The following is a 19182-nucleotide window of genomic DNA, read 5'->3' as shown; positions in this document are numbered from 1 at the left end:
TTATTTGTGTTATTAAGAGAACCAATTGGAGCAGTGTCACCTTTTTGATGGAGGCACATTTTGAGTTGCTGCAGTTTCTCTTCATTCAGCCCCAGCATCTATTTTTTAAATTTGACTAAGGTATACTCTACATACAGAGAAATTCCTAGTTTTGTGCATGTTTTGACAGATGCATGTAGTCATATAACCATGACCACAGTCAAGATACAGTGTAGTCCATCACCCCTAAATTTCCGCCAGACCTCTTTGTTCAACTCCTTTTTTCTTCCTTGAACCCATAATTGGTTTGTTTCTGTCCCTATAATTTTTCCTTTGATATTTATAATAGCAAATAATAATATTACAGGAGTTTAGTGATTTAAATCTTAAAATTAAGTGGTTTAAAGTCTAAGGCCTCTTTTTATAGATTTGCTTATTGAATGTAACTGGAGGAGGAAGAGCCAGAAGTAAGTTTGATACTTTAAAAGTATTTCTACATTCCTTTGGAGTTCTGTGCTGTATTAATGTGAGAATTACATGTAAACTTTTTAAGTGTTATAACCTCTTTTCATTATATTATTAAAGTTATATTGAAAACTCTACCCTTTTTATGTTTCTTAGATATAAAGCAACCTTTCATCAATGTGATGTTTGTAAGAAAATTTTTAAAGGCAAATCAAGTCTGGAAATGCATTTTCGGACGCATTCAGGTAAAAGTTAATGGGTATTTTATTTATACTTTTGTGTAATTATTCAGGAGTAAAATATGGACTTTTAAACTTGGTTGTTCTTGGTTAAATTTTTTGTCTTTTCCCCATATGATTTTTACTTACTTTATTAAAATTGAGGTCATGGATGAGTAATATTCTGCCCTTCAGTTCTCTATAAGCTTCAATATTTTTGAATATTATTTTGTAAAATTCGGGCAAATTTTTCTCCATGGGGAATTTACTCACCTTTTAGCTCTAATACTCCCCTTTTCTGGATATTTATGTTTGTGCTGTATCTGTGTAACTCTCTGAAGACATTCCTTTTTTTTTCCTCTTTTGAATGAATAAGTCAGATAGGATTTGATTCTTACCAGTTTACTCTTTTTTTAAAAAATTATTCGTATTAACATATAATGTATTATTTGCCTCTGGGGTACAGGTCTGTGAATCATCAGGCTTACACATTTCACAGCACTCACCATAGCACATACCCTCCCCAATGTCCATAACCCAGCCACCCTCTCCACCTCCCCTTCCTCCAGCAATCTTCAGTCTGTTTTGTGAGATTAGGAGTCTCTTATGGTTTGTCTCCCTCCTGATCCCATTTTGTTTCATTTTTTCCTTCCCTACCCCACAAGCCCCAACTCTGCTTCCCAATTCCTCATTATCATTGAGATCATATGATAATTGTCTTTCACTGATGAACTTACTACGCTCAGCATAATACCCTCTAGTTCCATCCACGTCATTGCAAATGGCAAGATTTCATTTCTTTTGATGGCTGCATACTATTCCATTGTGTATATATACAACATCTTCTTTATCCATTCATCTGCTGATGGACATCTAGGTTCTTCCCATAGTTTGGCTGCTGTGGACATTGCTGCTGTAAACATTCGGGTGCATGCGCCCCTTCGAATCACTACATTTGTATCTTTAGGGTAAATACCCAGTAGTTTGATTGCTAGGTCATAGGGTAGTTCTGTTTTCAATTTTCTAAGGAACCTCCATGCTGTTTTCCAGAGTGGTTGCACCAGCTTGCATTCCCACCAATAGTGTAGGAGGGTTCCCCTTTCTTCACATTCTTTCCAACATCTGTCGTTTCCTGACTTGTTCATTTTAGCCATTCTGACTAGAGTGAGGTGGTATCTCAGTGTGGTTTTGATTTTTATTTCCCTTACCAGGTTACTCTTGTATACTTTCCTTTTCACATAGTGAGTTGTGATTTTAGGTAGTTTATAATAGAATGATTTGTTTCAGCTGCTTTCCAGAAGATACCATTTTCTAAACCCTTCTTTGTTCCCCCTTGGTAATGCTGCCATATTTTGAAATACACACTGTGTTGGATTCTTTCTTAGATGTTGTCATAGTCCTTGTTTGACTTCCCATAGAAATTAAGAATTCTTTTTTTTCTCTTCATTTTTTTTATTAATTTCTTTTCAGCATAACAGAATTCATTGTTTATGCACCAGACCCAGTGCTCCATGCCATATGTGCCCTCCATAATACCCACTACCTGGCTCCCCCCTCCTGTCACCCTCCCGCCCCTTCAAAACCCTCAGATTGTTTTTCAGAATTTATAGTCTCTCATGGTTCATCTCCCCTTCCCATTTCCCTCAACTCCCTTCTTAAACCTAACCTTTCTTTCTTTAAAAAAAAAAAAAAAAAAAACAACTTATTTGTGCATTTATGGCTGTTTTGTTCTATATTTATTTGGACTTTCTCAAGCCATTGTTCTAGAAGAGAAAAATAATTGATTTCATAAATACCAGAGTGGAAAATAACTGGATTTGGGCAATTTCATTTATTACTTGTACAGTGCTGCTATTAAAAATAAAATACACCCCCCCAAGGAAAAAGTCATAATTTGGGGGTACATAAATAGGAATATAAAATGAGGAAACCATATTAATGCTATCTTCCATATTATTTATGAATAATAAGCTTAATAAGCTTATGGTTTGAAAGAGATGAACTTACAGGAAGTTAATTCAAGACCATTAATGATTTAAGAATTGTAAAACTGGGGCACCAGGGTGCTTAGTGGGTTAAAGCCTCTGCCTTCGGCTCTAGGTCATGATCCCAGGGTCCTGGGATTGAGCCCTGCATCTGTGCTCTCTGCTCAGCAGGGAGCCTGCTTCCCCTTCTCTCTCTGCCTGCCTCTCTGGCTACTTGTGACCTCTATCTGTCAAATAAATAAATAAATCTTTTAAAAAGAAAAAAGAATTGTAGAACTGCAGGAATTATTTAAGAGGAGAAACTTAATAAGGGCTTCATGATTATATTAAGTTTTTGAAAACATTGACTTATAGTAATTAGTCAGTGACCAGTGACAATGTGGAATTTCCATCTCTGAATGTCTCAATTGGAATTAGGGACAAGTCACTCTGCCCATTGAAAACTGCAGAAGTGAACTCAGTCACGGAATAAGATAAAGTTTATGGCAGTTAAGAAACGAGAGGGAGAAATCACCTAAAGCAGAGGTCAGTGAACTTTTTTGGTAAAGAGCTAAATAATAAATGTTTAAGACTGTGGGGCACCTGGGTGGCTCAGTGGGTTACAGCCTCTGCCTTTGGCTTGGGTCATGATCTCAGCGTCCTGGGATGAGCCCCGCATAGGGCTCTCTGCTCAGCAGGGAGCCTGCTTCCCCCCCACACACACACACCCCCCGCCCCCGCACTCTCTGCCTGCCTTTCTGCCTACTTGTGATCTCTGTCTGTCAAATAAAATCTTTTAAAAAAAAAAAATTTTTTTTTTTAATTTAAAAAATGTTTAAGACTTTGTGGCCCAGACAGTCTCTATCACTCAACTGTGCTTCTGTAGCATGAAAGCAACTTTGGATAATGTGTAATCAAATAAACATGGCTGTATTCGAATAAAACTTCATTTACAGAAACAGGCAAGAGGCTGTATTCGGCTTTCGGGCCATAGTTTGCCAACTCCTAATGTTAATTTAATCATCAGGCTACCCAGACAGTGTGACCCTTCCAAAAACAGGTTACCATATTCCCAAGTCCATTCCTGAGATTTAACTCACTTTTATATCTGTACACTGAGAGCTATAAATACTCTTAGGAGTCTTCATAATTACCACTGGAAATAGATTCACGAGAATGTCAGCTTATTATTATTCACTTTCTAGAGAATGAATAGTGTATTAGCCAAGGTATCCTTTTTCTCGAATCAAGGAAGCAGAGTTGCTAAATTTATTAACTAGAAAAATTGCTAAATACAGTTATAGAGTAAAATTAAGTAGTAATTTTATGGAATAGTTTATCAAGGAAATGGTGAAGGATACTGAATCATCTTTAGTTTTGTAAAGCTAAACTTAGTACCTCTCTTGTGACCAGAATAATTTTGCTCCCCAGATTCCTTTTGCCTCGCCAGGATACCCTTAGCGCATTATCTGTACTGCTTTTTTCAAGAAACAGATTCAGGTTTTTTTGGAATCCCCTTAACTAGATCCCATATAGACCTTTTCTTTTCTGTTAATGTATTCTTTCTCTAGGCGAGCTGTAACTAATGGATTGGTTTCAGTTTTGGCCAGGTCAGTGTACTTAATGGTTCAGATGAGAAGATATGATCAGTGCCTAACCCAGGACTTGCAAATAGTAGGTGCTTAATAGTATTTGTTGAATGAATGAATTTATCATATTTACCTATGACTGACATCTAATCTATCTGATGTTTTCAAACCGCACAATTAGGGAAATAAGTTGGAATTCAGATGACTTACTCTCATCTGTTATGCGTTTTGCTTGTTGTAATTCTCAGAATAGTGATTAGATCTGTTCTCAGCAGTAGTCTTGTTGAAATGTAGTGCATTCATTTAAAACAGGCATTAAAGCTGATAAATTTAGGGCCTGAATTTAGACTTGGTAGAATTATTTAAACTATATGTAAAGTACCCAAATCTTAATGAACAGTTCAATGAATTTTTATTTTATTTATTTATTTGACAGACAGAGATCAAAGTAGGCAGAGAGGCAGCCAGAGAGAGGAAGGGAAGCAGGCTCCCCGCTGAGCAAAGAGCCCGATGCGAGTGCTCAATCCCAGGACCCTGAGATCATGACCTGAGCTGAAGGCAGAGGCTTTAACCCACTGAGCCAGCCAGGTGCCCCTCAATGAATTTTTATAAGTGAATACATCTACGTAAACACCACTTAGATTAATATAAATTATTAATATATTACTAGTACCAGAATTGCAGAAGTATCCTCTTTGGTCCCTCCCAGTTAATAACCTCCTTGAAAAATAATCATTATTATGACTTCTATCACCACTAATTAGTTTTGCCTGTTTGAACTTGATATAAATGGAATCATACAGTATGTACTTTTTTTTGGGTTGTTTACTTCACTCAGTATGATGTCTGTGATATTCATCCATGGAAATGGTTTATTTCCTTTAATTTTCATAATAATTTTATCCATTTTATTGATAAAATGTTTATTTATCCATTGTACTTTGATGGACACTTGGTTTGTAATTACCTGGATGTATTATGAATAAAGCTGCTCTGAAATTCTTGTTCATGATTTTTCATTATACATACACATTTATTTCTTTTGTGTATATGCCTGGCCAGGTTTGTTGGCTGATAAGATATGCATATATGTTCTACTTTAGTAGACATGACTGAACAGTTTTCTAAGGTAATTATGCAGTTTGTGTTTTTACCAGTGAGTATATGGTTTATGAGAATTCCAGTTGCTCCCTATTTTCACCAACACTTGATATTGCCTTTTTTCTGCGCTATTCTGATGGATATGTAGCACTGTCTCAAAGTGGCTTTAATTTGCATCTCTGTGAAAATAATGATACTGAGCACCTTCCCATATATACTCATTTGAATATCCTCTTTCTTGGAATACCTGATTCATTCTTCTGTTGATTTTCTTAAACTGGATTGTTTGTCTTTTTCTAATTCATCTTCAGGAGTTATGTCTGTATTCTGGATGAGTCCATTGTTCGATATATAAATTGCAGATTCATTCTACTCTGTGGCTTCCCTCTTCACTCTAGTAATGGCATCTTTCAGTGAATGAAGTTTTAGAATTTTTTAGAAGTCATGTATCAGGGGTTTTTTTCTAGTTAGTTTTTTTTTTTTTTTTTAAGATTTTTTATTTATTTATTTGACAGAGAGAAATCACAAGTAGGCAGAGAGGCAGGCAGAGAGAGAGAGAGGAGGAAGCAGGCTCCCTGCTGAGCAGAGAGCCTGATGCGGGACTCGATCCCAGGACCCTGAGATCATGACCCGAGCCAAAGGCAGCGGCTTAACCACTGAGCCACCCAGGCGCCCTCTAGTTAGTTTTTTACTGTATCCTCTTTGAGAAATTTCTGCCTATTCCAAGGTTGTTAATATATTTTTTTGTTACCTTCTAGAAGATCTGTTTTAACTTACATATTTAGATTATGAACCTTCTGTAATTTACTTTTGTGTTCATTATTACGTAAAGATCAAATTTCCTTTTTAACTTCTTTTTGCATGTAGCTCTCTAGTTACCTGAGCACCATTTATCGTAAAGACCATCCTTTCCTTACAGCATTTCATTGGCATATTTGTTTTAAATTAAGTGATGATATATGTGTGGTTTCTTTTTGGGCTTTGCTCAGTTCTTTTGTATTATTTGTATATCCTTGCACCACTGCTATATATGTAAATTACTATGACTTGATATCTGGTACTATAAATTATCCAACGTTTTTTTTGGTGTCTTTATTATTCTTGTTCCTTTATGTTTTTAGACAAATTTTGAAATATCTTACTAATTTCCAAACACAAACACCTGCTGGAATTTTATTAGAATGTCCTTGAATATTATATTCAATATATATTATAATTATACTATAATACAAATCCTATAATATATAATAATTATATAACAATTATATAATTATATAAATAAATTATATATAAAATATATAATTATATATTTTCTAATATATATTTTACAATGTATTGTTATATATTATATATTTAATATATACTAATTATATAATATAACATTATATTAATATTATATTCCATTTTCAATTATATAGTCAATTTTTCCTTAATTGATTATCTTTATAATATTGAATCATCCAATCCATGAACAGTCTGTACATTAACTTAAGTTCTTTTAAATGTTGTTCAAAGATGTTATGGTTTTGGGGAGTACCTGGTTCATTTGGTGGAGCATATGACTCTTGGTCTCAGGGTCATGGTCTCAGGCCCTTGGACATGGAGCCTACTTAAAAAAGAAGTTACAACTTTTTAGTGCAGATATCTCGCACATTTTCATTAGATATGTGCCTAGATATTTGATGTTTTTATACAAAATTGAAAACTGTTTTTATTTGTATTTGTTTCTGATGTATAAAAATGCAGTTGAGTTTGTATATTGACTTTCTATCCAATGACTTTGCTGTAAGTTATTTTCATAGTTTATCTCTTTTTTGGATTTTTTTAGGCATACAAACTGGCCATCTGTGAATAGTGAAAATTTAATTTATCCCTTTCTAAATCCTTTTCTCTCCCTCTTGGCCTTACTACTTTGGTTGACATCACTAGTGGTATATGATTAGAAATACTGAGTAGTGGACATCCTTGTCTTACTCTGAATCTCCAGGGAAAAGCTTTCAGTATTTCATAATTAAGTAAGATGTGTTCTGGGGCTCTTGGGTGGCTCAGTCAGTTAAGCTCCTGCCTTTGGCTCAGGTCATAATCCTGGGTCCTGGGATTAAGCCCTTCCATAGCTTTCCGCTCAGCAGGGAGTCTGCTTATCCCTCTGCCCTTCTCCCCTGCTCATGTTCTCTTTCTTCTCTCAAATAAATAAAATCTTAAAAAAGTATGATGTTTTCTATATACTGTTTATCAGATAAATTACCATCCATTCCTCATTTATTTAGTGTTATGAATAGGTGTTGAATTTTATCAGATTTTTTTCCTGCATTTATTGAGGTGATCATATCTTTTTCCCTTATTAATAAGATAAATGACATTGATTTTTTAATATGAGATCTTGCATTCCTGATTGGTCTTTTTTTTGGCCTATGTTGATTAGACATTCTCCTTTTTTCCCCCTCTTGTAATGCCCCTGACAGGTTTTGTTACTATGACTCTGCTGGCCTCAAAAATTATTTGGGAAGTAATACATCTTTTTAAAAGAAATGGAGGAGTTTATGTAAAGTTGGCATTATTTCCTTATTTTTTAAAAAAATATTTATTTATTTGACAGACAGAGAGCACAAGTAGGCAGAGAGGCAGACAGAGAGAGAGGAGGAAGCAGGCTCCCTGCCAACCAGAGAGACTGATGCAGGGCTCCATCCCAGGACCCTGGGACCATGACCTGAGCTGAAAGCAGAGGCCCAAACCACTGAGCCACCCAGGCGCCCTGCATTATTTCCTTCTTAATATTTGGAGGAATTCGCTGATAAATCCCTCTGAACTTATTTTCTTTAGAGAAAGACTTCAGTGAAATATTATTTAATATAGAGCTGTCAGATTTTTTATTTTTAAAGGACTCCATGAAATCTGTTCAAAATTAAAGTTATCATATTATGTATCTTTTCGGTAACTGTAGGTATTTGTTATTTTTCCCTTCTTTATGCATTTTTTAAATTTCATTTCTGCTTTTTCTTCTTTTAATTTTGTTTGGGTTTAATTTCTGTTTTTCCCTAGCTTTTTAAATCCATGCCTTACTTACTGAATTTTAGCATTTCTTTTTATTTTTTCTTGTATGTATTTTAAAGTTATAAATTGCCCTCTAAACACTGCTTTAGTGAGATTCCACCCTTTGTTTTATGGTTCCTGTTTTCATCATAGTTCAGTTACAGTATTTTCTAATGTCTATTCTGATTTATTCTCTTATTAATGGTTTATTTTTAATTACATTGCTTAATTCCTAAATATTTGGGATGTTTTCTAAGTATTTTTATGTTACTGATATCAGTGATATATTTTTTCTGTCTTTACTTTCAGTTTTTCTGTGGGCCTCTATTTAAGATGTGTCTCTTTGGAGCCTCGTTTTATTATCCATTATAATCTCTTTTAATTGGGATGTGTTTAGTTATTAAAATTTTACATGATATTTATTGGGTTTAAATCTGTCATCATGCTATTGGTCTCACGTGTTCCTTGATGCTTTCTCTCTCTCATCCTCACTTCCCTATGATCATGAAAAATTTTTATTACACATTTTCCCTTCAATTAGCTTGTCAGTTGAATGTTCTTGCATTGTTCTTTAGTAGTCACCCTAAAGATTGCTATTTTGTTAGATAGAACCCTAAAGAGTCTATCTTGTTAGTTCTTTACCAGTTCCTAGACAGTGCAAAGACCTTACAATACCTTTATCCTGACCTTTTATGCAGAATGTATTTTAATTCTACATATACTTTAAAACACAAAGACATTATTTTTTGGTTTGTTTTATATAACACATATTATTTATTTTTAACCATATATTTGCCCTTTACTGTTTGTTATTTCCTGCATTTGCATTCTTCCACCTGGGATTTTTTCCTTATTTATTTATTTATTTTTAATTATTTATTTATTTACTTGTCAGAGAGAGAGGAGTGAGAGTGAGCACAGGCAGACAGAGTGGCAGGCAGAGGCAGAGGGAGAAGCAGGTTTCCTGCCAAGCAAGAAGCCCGATGTGGGACTCGATCCCAGGATGCTGGGATCATGACCTGAGCTGAAGGCAGCTGCTTAACCAACTAAGCCACCCAGGCGTCCCAGGGATTTTTTCCTTTTGCATGAAGAACTCCTTTGGTGAATATCTGCAGGATAGGCACCAACTTCTCTTAGGTTTTGATTATCTGAAAATGTTGTTTTTGTTGGTTTTTTTTATGGAGAATATTTTTCCTGCGTATAGAATTTGCATTAGAATTTAATTTTCTTTCAACATTGTAAATATGTCATTTTTTTCCTCATTGAACTTGTTTTGTTTTTGTTGAAAAGTATACTGTTGTTATTGTTGCTCATTTAAAGGAAATGTCTCTTTTTAATCGGTTGCGCTTTAAGATTTTTCTAGCTTTGATTTTTAGTAGTTTAATTATAGTGTGCTCAGATGTACTTTTTGGCTTTAGGGTTTTTTTGTTTTTTGTTTTTTTTTTTAATTTTGTGAGGTTTGTAGAACTTACTGCATCTTTGACTTGAGATGTCTTTCTATTGTTTAGTAAGATTCTCAGCCATTTTTTCTTTCAAATATTGCCTTTCCTCTGTACTCTCTCCTTTTTCCGGGATTCCAATTTATGTATGTTATAGCTATCTCTCATGCTTTTTCTGTTTGTTTTGTTTTGTTTTGTTTTGTTTACAGAGAGAGAAAGAACGAATGTGCTGGTTGGGAGGGGCAGAGGGAGATGGAAAGAGAAAATCTCAGGCAGGCTCCACGCCCAACCCTGAGCCCAGCACAGGGCTTGATCTCACAATCCTGAGATCATGACTTGAGTTGAAATCAAGAATCAGATGCTTAACCAACTGAGTCACCCAGGCATATTTCTGTATTTTCTATCCTATTTTTCTGTGTGCTTCCATATGGATAATTCCTATTGATCCATTTTTCAATATACTAATTATTCTTCTGTGGTGTCTAATTTGCTACCACATCCATCTACTGAATTACTGAATTGCTCAGTTTTTTTTTTTACCTGTTCCAGAATTTCCTTTTTCCCATAGATTCCAATTCTTGAACATGTTACTCATATTCATTTTAATATTCTAGTCTTAATGTAGTTTTTCTTCACCTTTAGGTGTATCTGTTATCTTTTTTTTCCCTCCCTCTTTTGGCATTTGGTCATTTGATTCTGTTCTTGATAGGCCTGACAGCTTTGAATTGAACTTTAGATTTTGTGAATGAAAAATTACAGAAGCTCTTGAAGTTGTATTTTTTTCCCAGATATATTTAATTTTCTCACAAGCAGATAGACTGAGATGGCATTGATCTCTTCTGGTCTGTTTCTACTCTACTTTTCTTCTAGTTCATCATCATTCTGGGGTCTCAACTGAAGTATGGTGTTTATACCAAGAGTCTCTCCACTTTGATGAGACTTAAACTCTAATCTTTGTTTCCCTAGTACCCTTGGGATTGCTGCTGTATCTGTTCAAACATTCAGTATCCCAGCCTCTGGTTTTTAGCTATCTCATCCAGCAAATGGTCATCTTGGGAGTTGGAAAATACAGGTATTTTGTTCATTTCTTTGTTCTTTTTTCCAGGCTCTTGACCCCTTAAATTCTTGCTAGTTCCAAACTCCAGCTTTTACCTTCCAGCTGCCACTTGCCCTCTGTTTCCCCATACATTAAATCTGAAAGTGCACTGAGGAAAGAAGACACCTCCATATCTTCTTGTGTCTCCAGAATCTTGGCTTCTCACGTCCTGCCTGCCTTGTTTGTACTTCAGTCCCTTAAAGAGTAGATTGAGTTTTTAAAAATCTTGTGTCTTTTCCTCTTCAGCAGCAAGAGACTTAGTGTGACATGAATTACTCCATTAAGTCTGAATGGAAGTTCTAAGTTATATTTTCATATACTAATTTTTTTAATTTATTTATTTGATAGGGAGAGATAACAAGTAGGCAGAGAGGTAGGCAGGGAGAGAGGGGGAAGCAGGCTCCCTGCTGAGCGGAGAGCCCAGTGCAGGGCTCTATCCCAGGACCCTGGGATCATGACCTGAGCCGAAGGCAGAGGCTTAAGCGACTGGGCCACTCAGGTGTCCCTCATATACTAATTTTTAATATCTAAATATAACAGATCCACTGGAAGACTGTTTTTAGTTCTAAAGATTTTATTTTTTTTATTTAGAGACAGCATGAGTGGGGGAGGGGCAAAGGGTGAGAGGAAGAGAGCATCTCAAGCAGCTCTGTGCTGAGCACGGAGCCTGATGTGGGGCTTGATCTCATGACTGAGATGATGACCTAAGCTGAAATCAAGAATGCTTAACCGACTGAGTTACCCAGGTGCCCCAACAGTTTTTAATTCTAAAAACTCATAAGTTTCTGTGGTTTTAGTTGAGAAACAGATTAGCTTTCTTTAAGTGTTGTTTTATCTACTTCTACTCTTAAAAAATAAACATCTTCCTATATATCTTGTAAGAGACCTTTCCTTTGTTTTCTTAGGTCTCTGATTTATGATCTTGAGATGCATCCAACTTGAATTAAATATTGTCAAATAGGTAATTTTGCTACAGAAGGACTTGCTGTAGAAAGTATGTTTCTTTGATATGTATTCCTCTTTTCATTAAATTCATAATTGACCCTTTTCACTATGTTTCTTTAAGCACTCTAGATTTGCTTTTTAAATATGATATTTTTTAAAATATATTTTTAAATATAATACTTCAACATTTCCTTTGTGGATCTTTATCTTTTTACAAACCTAAATTGATTTTTCTGTTGGAAAATGATATTTGTTTAAAATGATCATAAAAACTTCTCAAAGAACTTCTCAGTATGCCTGTTTGGGTCCCAGTTTCTTAAAAGTATTTGTGGGACACTGGAACTGATTGACTATGACTTTATTAAGTCCTTTATGAAAGCTTTTTAAGGAATGTGCTTAAGAAACTATCATGGCTAATGCTGTGCCAAAGGAGAACACTTAAAACTAATAAATTTTTATCTTTAAAAAATAAATCCTGTGCTTGGTGGTGGTGGTAATAATGCTGTGCTAGGGTTTTTGTTTTTAAAAAAGTCATAAAAGCTCCTGGTGTGACTGGTTTTGATGCCAGGAATTACAGAAAGAGCTTTGTAGTTCTTCTTGCATTTTGGAAGTATAATTTTGTTTTTCAGAACACTCTTTTATGACCTTTTTCATATTGTCCCTGATTCTGGGTATTGCAGACGAGATCATATGTTGGATACAGTGTTTTCTATACACAGTTGCAAATAGTATCTCTTCAGGAATTTTAACCCTTTATATAATGTGTTACTTCAGGTCTTATTTCTTCTTTAGTGACATCAGTAATGATATCAGTCCAGAAATGAGTAGGAATCTAATAGTGTCAGAAACCAGCATCCCAGTCTATATAAATTTTCTTCACTGGGATTTGAAAGTTCTAATGGTCTACAAAGTAACAATTAAGCAATAATATTTAACAAGTAAACAATTGTTCGATATTAGTGGCCCAACTTGAAGATGCAGTTCTCTTAATTTTCTTAGAATTGGCCTTGTTTTAATGGAAGGATAAAGAAAATAGTGCTATCAATAAACCCATCTAACAATATAAAATCTTTTCTTTTAGCTTTAAAAATACGTGCCTTTATGTCTGTTGTACAGTTGTATGTCTTGCTGCTGTAACAAACTACTACAACCTTAGTGGCTTAAACAATACAGTATGTATGATCTTACAGATCTTTTGGTGAGAAATCTGACATAGGCTAAAATCTGTATTTGGGTAGGGCTGCATTTCTTTGTGGCAGCTCTAGGGAAGAATTGGGTTCCTTCTCAATTGTTTTGTTGGTAGAATTGATTCTTTGAGCTGTAGGACCAAGACCCAGGTTCTAGTTTTACTATGTACTGTAAGCTGAGAGTTTTTCCTAGCTTCTGAAGGCCACCACATTTCTTGGTTTCTGGCCCCTTTTTCCCTGTTCAAAGCCAGCAATGCAGGGGTTGAATTCTTCTTAGTGCATCTCTCTGACCCATTCTTCATCGCTCACCACTTTTGAAGACTTGTATGTTTAAACTGGGCCCATCTGGATAATCTAGTTAATCTCCCCGTTTCAAGATCTTTACTCTTAATCAGATCTGCACAGTCCCTATTGCCAATGGAAATTGCATATTTATAGCTCCCTAGAACGTGTATGTCTTTGAGTGGCTGTTATTCTGCCTACCACTAGAATTTATAATGTTCATATTAAAAAAACAAACAAATGTAAAACTACAACATGGAAACCTGACTCAGGGAAAAGTGAAAAGCAGTCCAGCTTCCTTGATCTTTACCCTGATCAACTCTCCAGAAGGAGACTAGGCAAGACATAAAAATCACTACTTCTTAGTATGATTCTAAGAACCTGGTTAATTGGAGTTTCTCCCTTCTTGTGTGGGAGAAAATCAGATGTTTTGGTTTTATAACTTTTTTAGGGGTTGTAGTAGAAATAAAAAAAAAAAGCAATATTAATAATCTGAGTCCATTAAGTACTTATGCCAGGTACAGATCTAAGCATTACTCATTTTCTTATTCATTCCATTTACCAATTCTGAGGTAGGTACAATCATTATTCCATATTACTGGCAAAGAAACAGTGCTTAGAAACTATTTTGCGGGGCGCCTGGGTGGCTCAGTGGGTTAAAACCTCTGCCTTTGGCTCAGGTCATGATCCCAGGGTCCTGGGACGGATCCCTACATCAGGCTCTCTGCTCAGCAGGGAGGCTGCTTCCCTTCCTCTCTTTCTGCCTGCCTCTCTGCCTACTTGTGATCTCTGTCTGTTAAAGAAATAAAATCTTTTTAAAAAAAGAGAAAGAAACTATCTTGCTCCAGGTTTGGCTGGTAAGTGGTACAGATAGAATTCAAGCCTGGATCTTTTTAGTGTTTGAACCTGTTTTCTTTATTGTGATAACATATAATATCACTGCTTTTATTAAGTTCTTATGAGTATTCATGCAGATAATTTATTACTTTAAATCATTGTCTTACCAAGCGAGTGCATTTTACACTTAATTTCATTTTTGTTCATACAGGTGAAAAACCATACAAGTGTCAAATTTGCAATCAATCTTTCAGAATTAAGAAAACTTTAACAAAACACTTGGTTATTCATTCTGATGCCCGGCCTTTCAACTGTCAGCACTGTAATGCAACATTTAAGCGGAAAGACAAGCTGAAATACCACATTGACCATGTTCATGGCATAAAATCTCCTGACGATCCACTCAATACTTCTGAGGAAAAACTTGTATCTTTGCCAGTAGAATACTCATCTGATGATAAAATCTTTCAAACAGAAACAAAACAATATATGGACCAGCCCAAAGTTTATCAGTCAGAAGCCAAGACTATGTTACAGAATGTGTCTGAAGTGTGTGTTCCAGTAACACTGGTTCCAGTTCAGATGCCTGACACTCAGAGCGATCTGGTGCGTCATACAACCACACTCCCACCGTCTTCTCATGAGATCCTATCGCCACAGCCACAAGCGACTGATTATCCCCGAGCAGCTGATTTAGCTTTTCTGGAAAAGTATACTCTCACTCCTCAACCTGCAAATATAGTTCATCCAGTACGACCTGAACAAATGCTAGATCCTAGAGAACAGTCTTATCTTGGAACATTGCTAGGCCTTGATAATGCTACTGCTGTACAAAGTATTTCTAATAACGAGCATCATTCATGAGTAAATCTAAACATTCCACAGACTTTTGATGGTTTTGTGCTAATGGTAGCCTAGACTGATGGCTTTTAAATTAGTAAGGCTGCTATTTTTCATTTTCTCTAGTTTCTCCAGTCCTCAGAACCATTTCAAATCAAGAAAAATATATGTATCTCTGTTTACTGAACAGAATATTGGGACACATTTTGAGGTATAATATTTGAAATGAACATTTTTATGATTTTTAAAGATAACTTAGTGCTAATTTTTAATGGTTTCTCAAACTTTTCAAAATTATTAGCTGTTGACTTTGTGGTTTTGTTTTTGGGTTTTTTCTTAATTATCCATGGAAATTTTCATTCTTTAGTTTCAGTCTGTTTTTCTCCTTGACCATCTTCTAAACAAGATTAAGGACTGACCATGTAGCCTTTAAGAAAGAATATAAGAGTACACTGATAATTGCAACTCTTCCTTATTAAGATTCATTATTATTTCTTCATTTTAAAAAGCTGAAATTAGGAATTTAAATTTATAGGGAACTCTTGGCTATTTCCGTGGTTTGTTTGTTTTTTATTTTTTAATGTGGCCCTAATTTCAGGTTATAATTAATCCTTTGGTCTTTTCACAAACTCAAAGCAAGGAAGCTAACTTAATGTAAGAATAGTTTGTTAAATGAAACCTAGAAATGAAATAATTATCCAAATAATTGGTTTTTGCCTATGCTTCAATTATTATGAATAAGAAATGCATATTTTTAATGTATAGGCATTAAATTATACAAGTTGAAAATGTATTAAAGGCAAATTATGACAGTTTTAACTAGATAGCTTTAAAGGTAAGTTCATCTTTTAAATTTTATCATTTAAGAAACATCAGCAATACATCATAGCATGTATCTTAATCTCACTAAAGGAGGGGCAATTATAACTAATCAATGAAATTTAATTAACAAGCTACTTTTGGTCTCATTTACTTTGGCTAATAAAATTGTGGGAAATAGAACCTAGATATTTCATATATAATCATAAGGGAAGGTGCCAAAGTATAAAATCCATGTCTAACTAAACTTAATGTTTACTTTAATTAAAGGGAACCACTACTTGTATACAGATTTACATGTAATGTAGATTTTTATTTTGCTTTTCACATAAGCCCAATATCTGTAATTATCCTTGATTTTTTATTTTTGTAGGAGATAAAAGTTGAGGACTTGGTGAAAAGAAATAGCAGTTAGAGCAAAAACCACACTGATAAAAATTAATCGAGGAAAAAAGTTAAAATTATAAAATACCTTTAAAGATGTGCACTTTCCATATTTTCAAGTCAATTTAAACTTAAACTAGGATAATGTTTCCTAGTAGAGCTGCTTGAAGGATTAGAATAGGCAGGGTTGATTTATTATTAGCATGTCATTTGTATGTAAACTACTGGAAAAGAGCAATTTTAAGAGTTTTCTAGTTCAGTTTTGTTTACACTCCTAATTGCTTTAAGCACTTTTTTTTGTGTAAACTGTAAAGTCTGGCCCAGCCCTTGTGAAAAAAATCACAAATAAAATAATGAAGTTTTAATGAATAAAATTTAACCACTTAATAATGGGGAAACTTGTTTGCTGAAGCACTTAAGAAATGAAGGTACTTTACAGGAGCATTCACCATACTAGTGGAAATAAAAGAAAAAAAATGTCGAGATTGAGGCAGTTAACCAAAGTAGCTCATATAAGTAACAAAACCAACCTGAGTTTCGCCTCAGTTATCAAGGTTTGGTTGTAATTAATCTAGGACCAGTAGATAAAATTAATGTATTCTTCTTTTTAAAAGGTTCTTACTTTTGTGTGGAAATGTTATATCTGAGGTACTTACATGATTGAACTTGACTATATGAGGTACTATTAGTCTGTTAGTCTTTCAAATTGACTTTTAAAAATGCAGATCTTTATGATTTTTATCATAAAGACCAGCAAGACTTTTAATGAAAAAACTTACTGTAATGAGATGAAATAATACCTAAAAGTATACCCTGCCTTACATAACCATCGTAGAAAAGTTTGGACTTACAAAAAGGCAGATGGTATGTATGGGTCTGTGTATGGTATATTATATGCTTGGTAGCAAGAAAGAAAGAGAGTGTTGCATTTTCACATTGAAAAGAATACTTTGCTTTTTGAAGGTATTTACTTGAGGATTCTTTTAATAATAATTTCCTAATGCTTTAAATATGTAATTTGATTGTAGGAATTGGTTTACAGTATAAAACTTCTCTGGAACACATTTCTTATATAAAGTGAAATAGAATGATATTTAGTTATTGTTGTAGATAAACTTGAATACTGGTTTAGTCTTTCATAAAATGCTTTCAGTTATCTCGTTTAACCTCATAACCAGCTCTAAAAGAGAAAGGACATGTTATATTCCCATTTTAGAGATGAAGAATCTGAGGTTAAGATAAAGGACTCAGTTAAGCTCACATCATTAATGTCAGAGCTACTAATGAGGAAAGAAAGCTAGCATTAATAAATGCTTACTGTGTGCCAGGCACTACATTTTCTCATGTGATCGTAAACAGTCTGGGAATTAGATAGCATAATTCTTATGAAGAAATTACTCAGCAGATGGACAAACACACAAATCTGCTGCCTCTAATTTCCAAAATTAGAATATAGGAAATTTTAAAATTGTGAAAACCTCATGGATTTGGGCAAACTGAATGTATATAAGTTGTTGAAGTTGGCACAAAAAATATGTAATGAGGCCTACTCTTTTCAGTTAACCTTTTATAATATTTAATTTGGAGTATTTGGACAAATGTTCCATTAACTCTAAAATCCATTAATTTTGTAACTATACTTAAAGTTTTGAATCTTGCAACTAAGCTTAGCCTCATTCAGAGTTTTTATTTTATGAACATAATTTATTGTTTTAAATTAATTTTTTAGCTGATAGCAGTTAGCACTTAATATGTAAACTGAATAATTTATCAAGTGTAGAAATTTGTTAACCTAATCAGTTTTTACTTAAATGCACCAAAGATTTTTAGTAGGTATTAAAATAGTTTAAGAGAATTAAAATTCTTTGTTGTTTGAATAAATATTTGTCCAAAGAAGCACAGTTGAAGTCCTAGGATTATGGATTTTTTAAAAAAAATCATTAGTTTGAATACTAAGATTGTTTGTGTTTATATGTATAAAAATAAAAACAGAAGAAAATACTCTGGGAATAGTCATACTGACAAACCAGTTACAAGTAAGAATACTCAGTTTCCCTCAGTTTAATTAATTGAATGTTATCTTTAAGTGGACACTATTAAATGCTAAATAATAAGCTTATTTTTTACACTACACTATTAAAATAATTTTGCCTTAGAATTTTTTTTTAAGACAAGTCAAAGTTATTTTTATAAAAAACCCCACCTATTTTTTGCAGCCTGTAGTACCATTTAAGATTAGCATTTGTTCTTCATGCCAGCAAGATTTAACCAACAACTGTAAAGGTAATTATCTTTGCATACTTTTAAGTAATTTAGTCATTTATTGCTGAGAAAAGGAGTAGAATAAATAGGGATTTAAACTGGTGCTTTATTAAGTGACTTCCTTTTAAGTGATTGTAGGTCATGAAATAGGTACACTAATAATATCCTGTCAACTTTAAAAGTGTCAAGACATCTTTGCAGAGTGACTATAAACTGTTAAGGGCTAATAAGTAATTAAATATCATTCATTGCTTTTCACTCTTTAATTGCAAACAAATACATAATTAAACTGGTATGTTTGTAAGTTTGAGTTATCTTCCTACCAGATCATTTTAACATATCATTGATGAAAAGTCAGATTTAGAGCATTAGCTCTTTGACAGTGTCCTTTTTATACCCACTCTTTTCTGAATTGCATGCTTTGTGCCTTTTCACTGTGTTGTAGTTGCTTCAAATTGATTCTGCTGGCTAGATTGTACTGGTTAATAAATGATTTTGATTTTGTTGTTGTTGTTGTTATGGGTTTTATGTTTGTGCTACCTGCTGGTCAGGCAGCACATTTTTAAGATTACTTTATAATTATTTAGGAAAATGGCACTAAGTACTTGTGTGAACATTTTTTTTTTAATCTCTTTTGTGGCCTTTATAGTTACTTTAAAGCCACTCCAGGGCCTGTCTCTAGATGCTTATTAGAGGAATCTGACAAATAAAATAAAATGAGTAGTGTGTCTGCTTCTCTGTCTTC

The 19182-nt window shown here is 34.1% G+C and overlaps 1 protein-coding gene across 3 annotated transcripts in view; it reads left to right on the top strand.

Annotated features, from left to right (window-relative positions):
• ZBTB41 (zinc finger and BTB domain containing 41) overlaps positions 1–18942 on the top strand; it is a 48958-nt gene extending 30016 nt beyond the window's left edge. The window contains exons 10-12 of one of the 3 annotated variants that reach the window (XM_059413038.1): positions 601–689; positions 10752–10857; positions 14344–14427. In XM_059413038.1, coding sequence (XP_059269021.1) covers positions 601–689; positions 10752–10857; positions 14344–14347 — 199 coding nt within the window. In that variant the 3' untranslated portion in view covers positions 14348–14427. Of the gene's footprint in view, positions 1–600; positions 690–4197; positions 4223–10751; positions 10858–14343 lie in introns of those variants that run through there. The other 2 variants (XM_059413036.1, XM_059413039.1) reach the window with 2 other exon arrangements.
• The last annotated feature ends 240 nt before the right edge of the window (positions 18943–19182 follow it).

Source organism: Mustela nigripes, chromosome 10, assembly GCF_022355385.1.
Source record: "Mustela nigripes isolate SB6536 chromosome 10, MUSNIG.SB6536, whole genome shotgun sequence".
NCBI classification, from domain to species: Eukaryota; Metazoa; Chordata; class Mammalia; order Carnivora; family Mustelidae; genus Mustela; species Mustela nigripes.
This window is presented reverse-complemented; position numbering and strand designations above follow the sequence as displayed.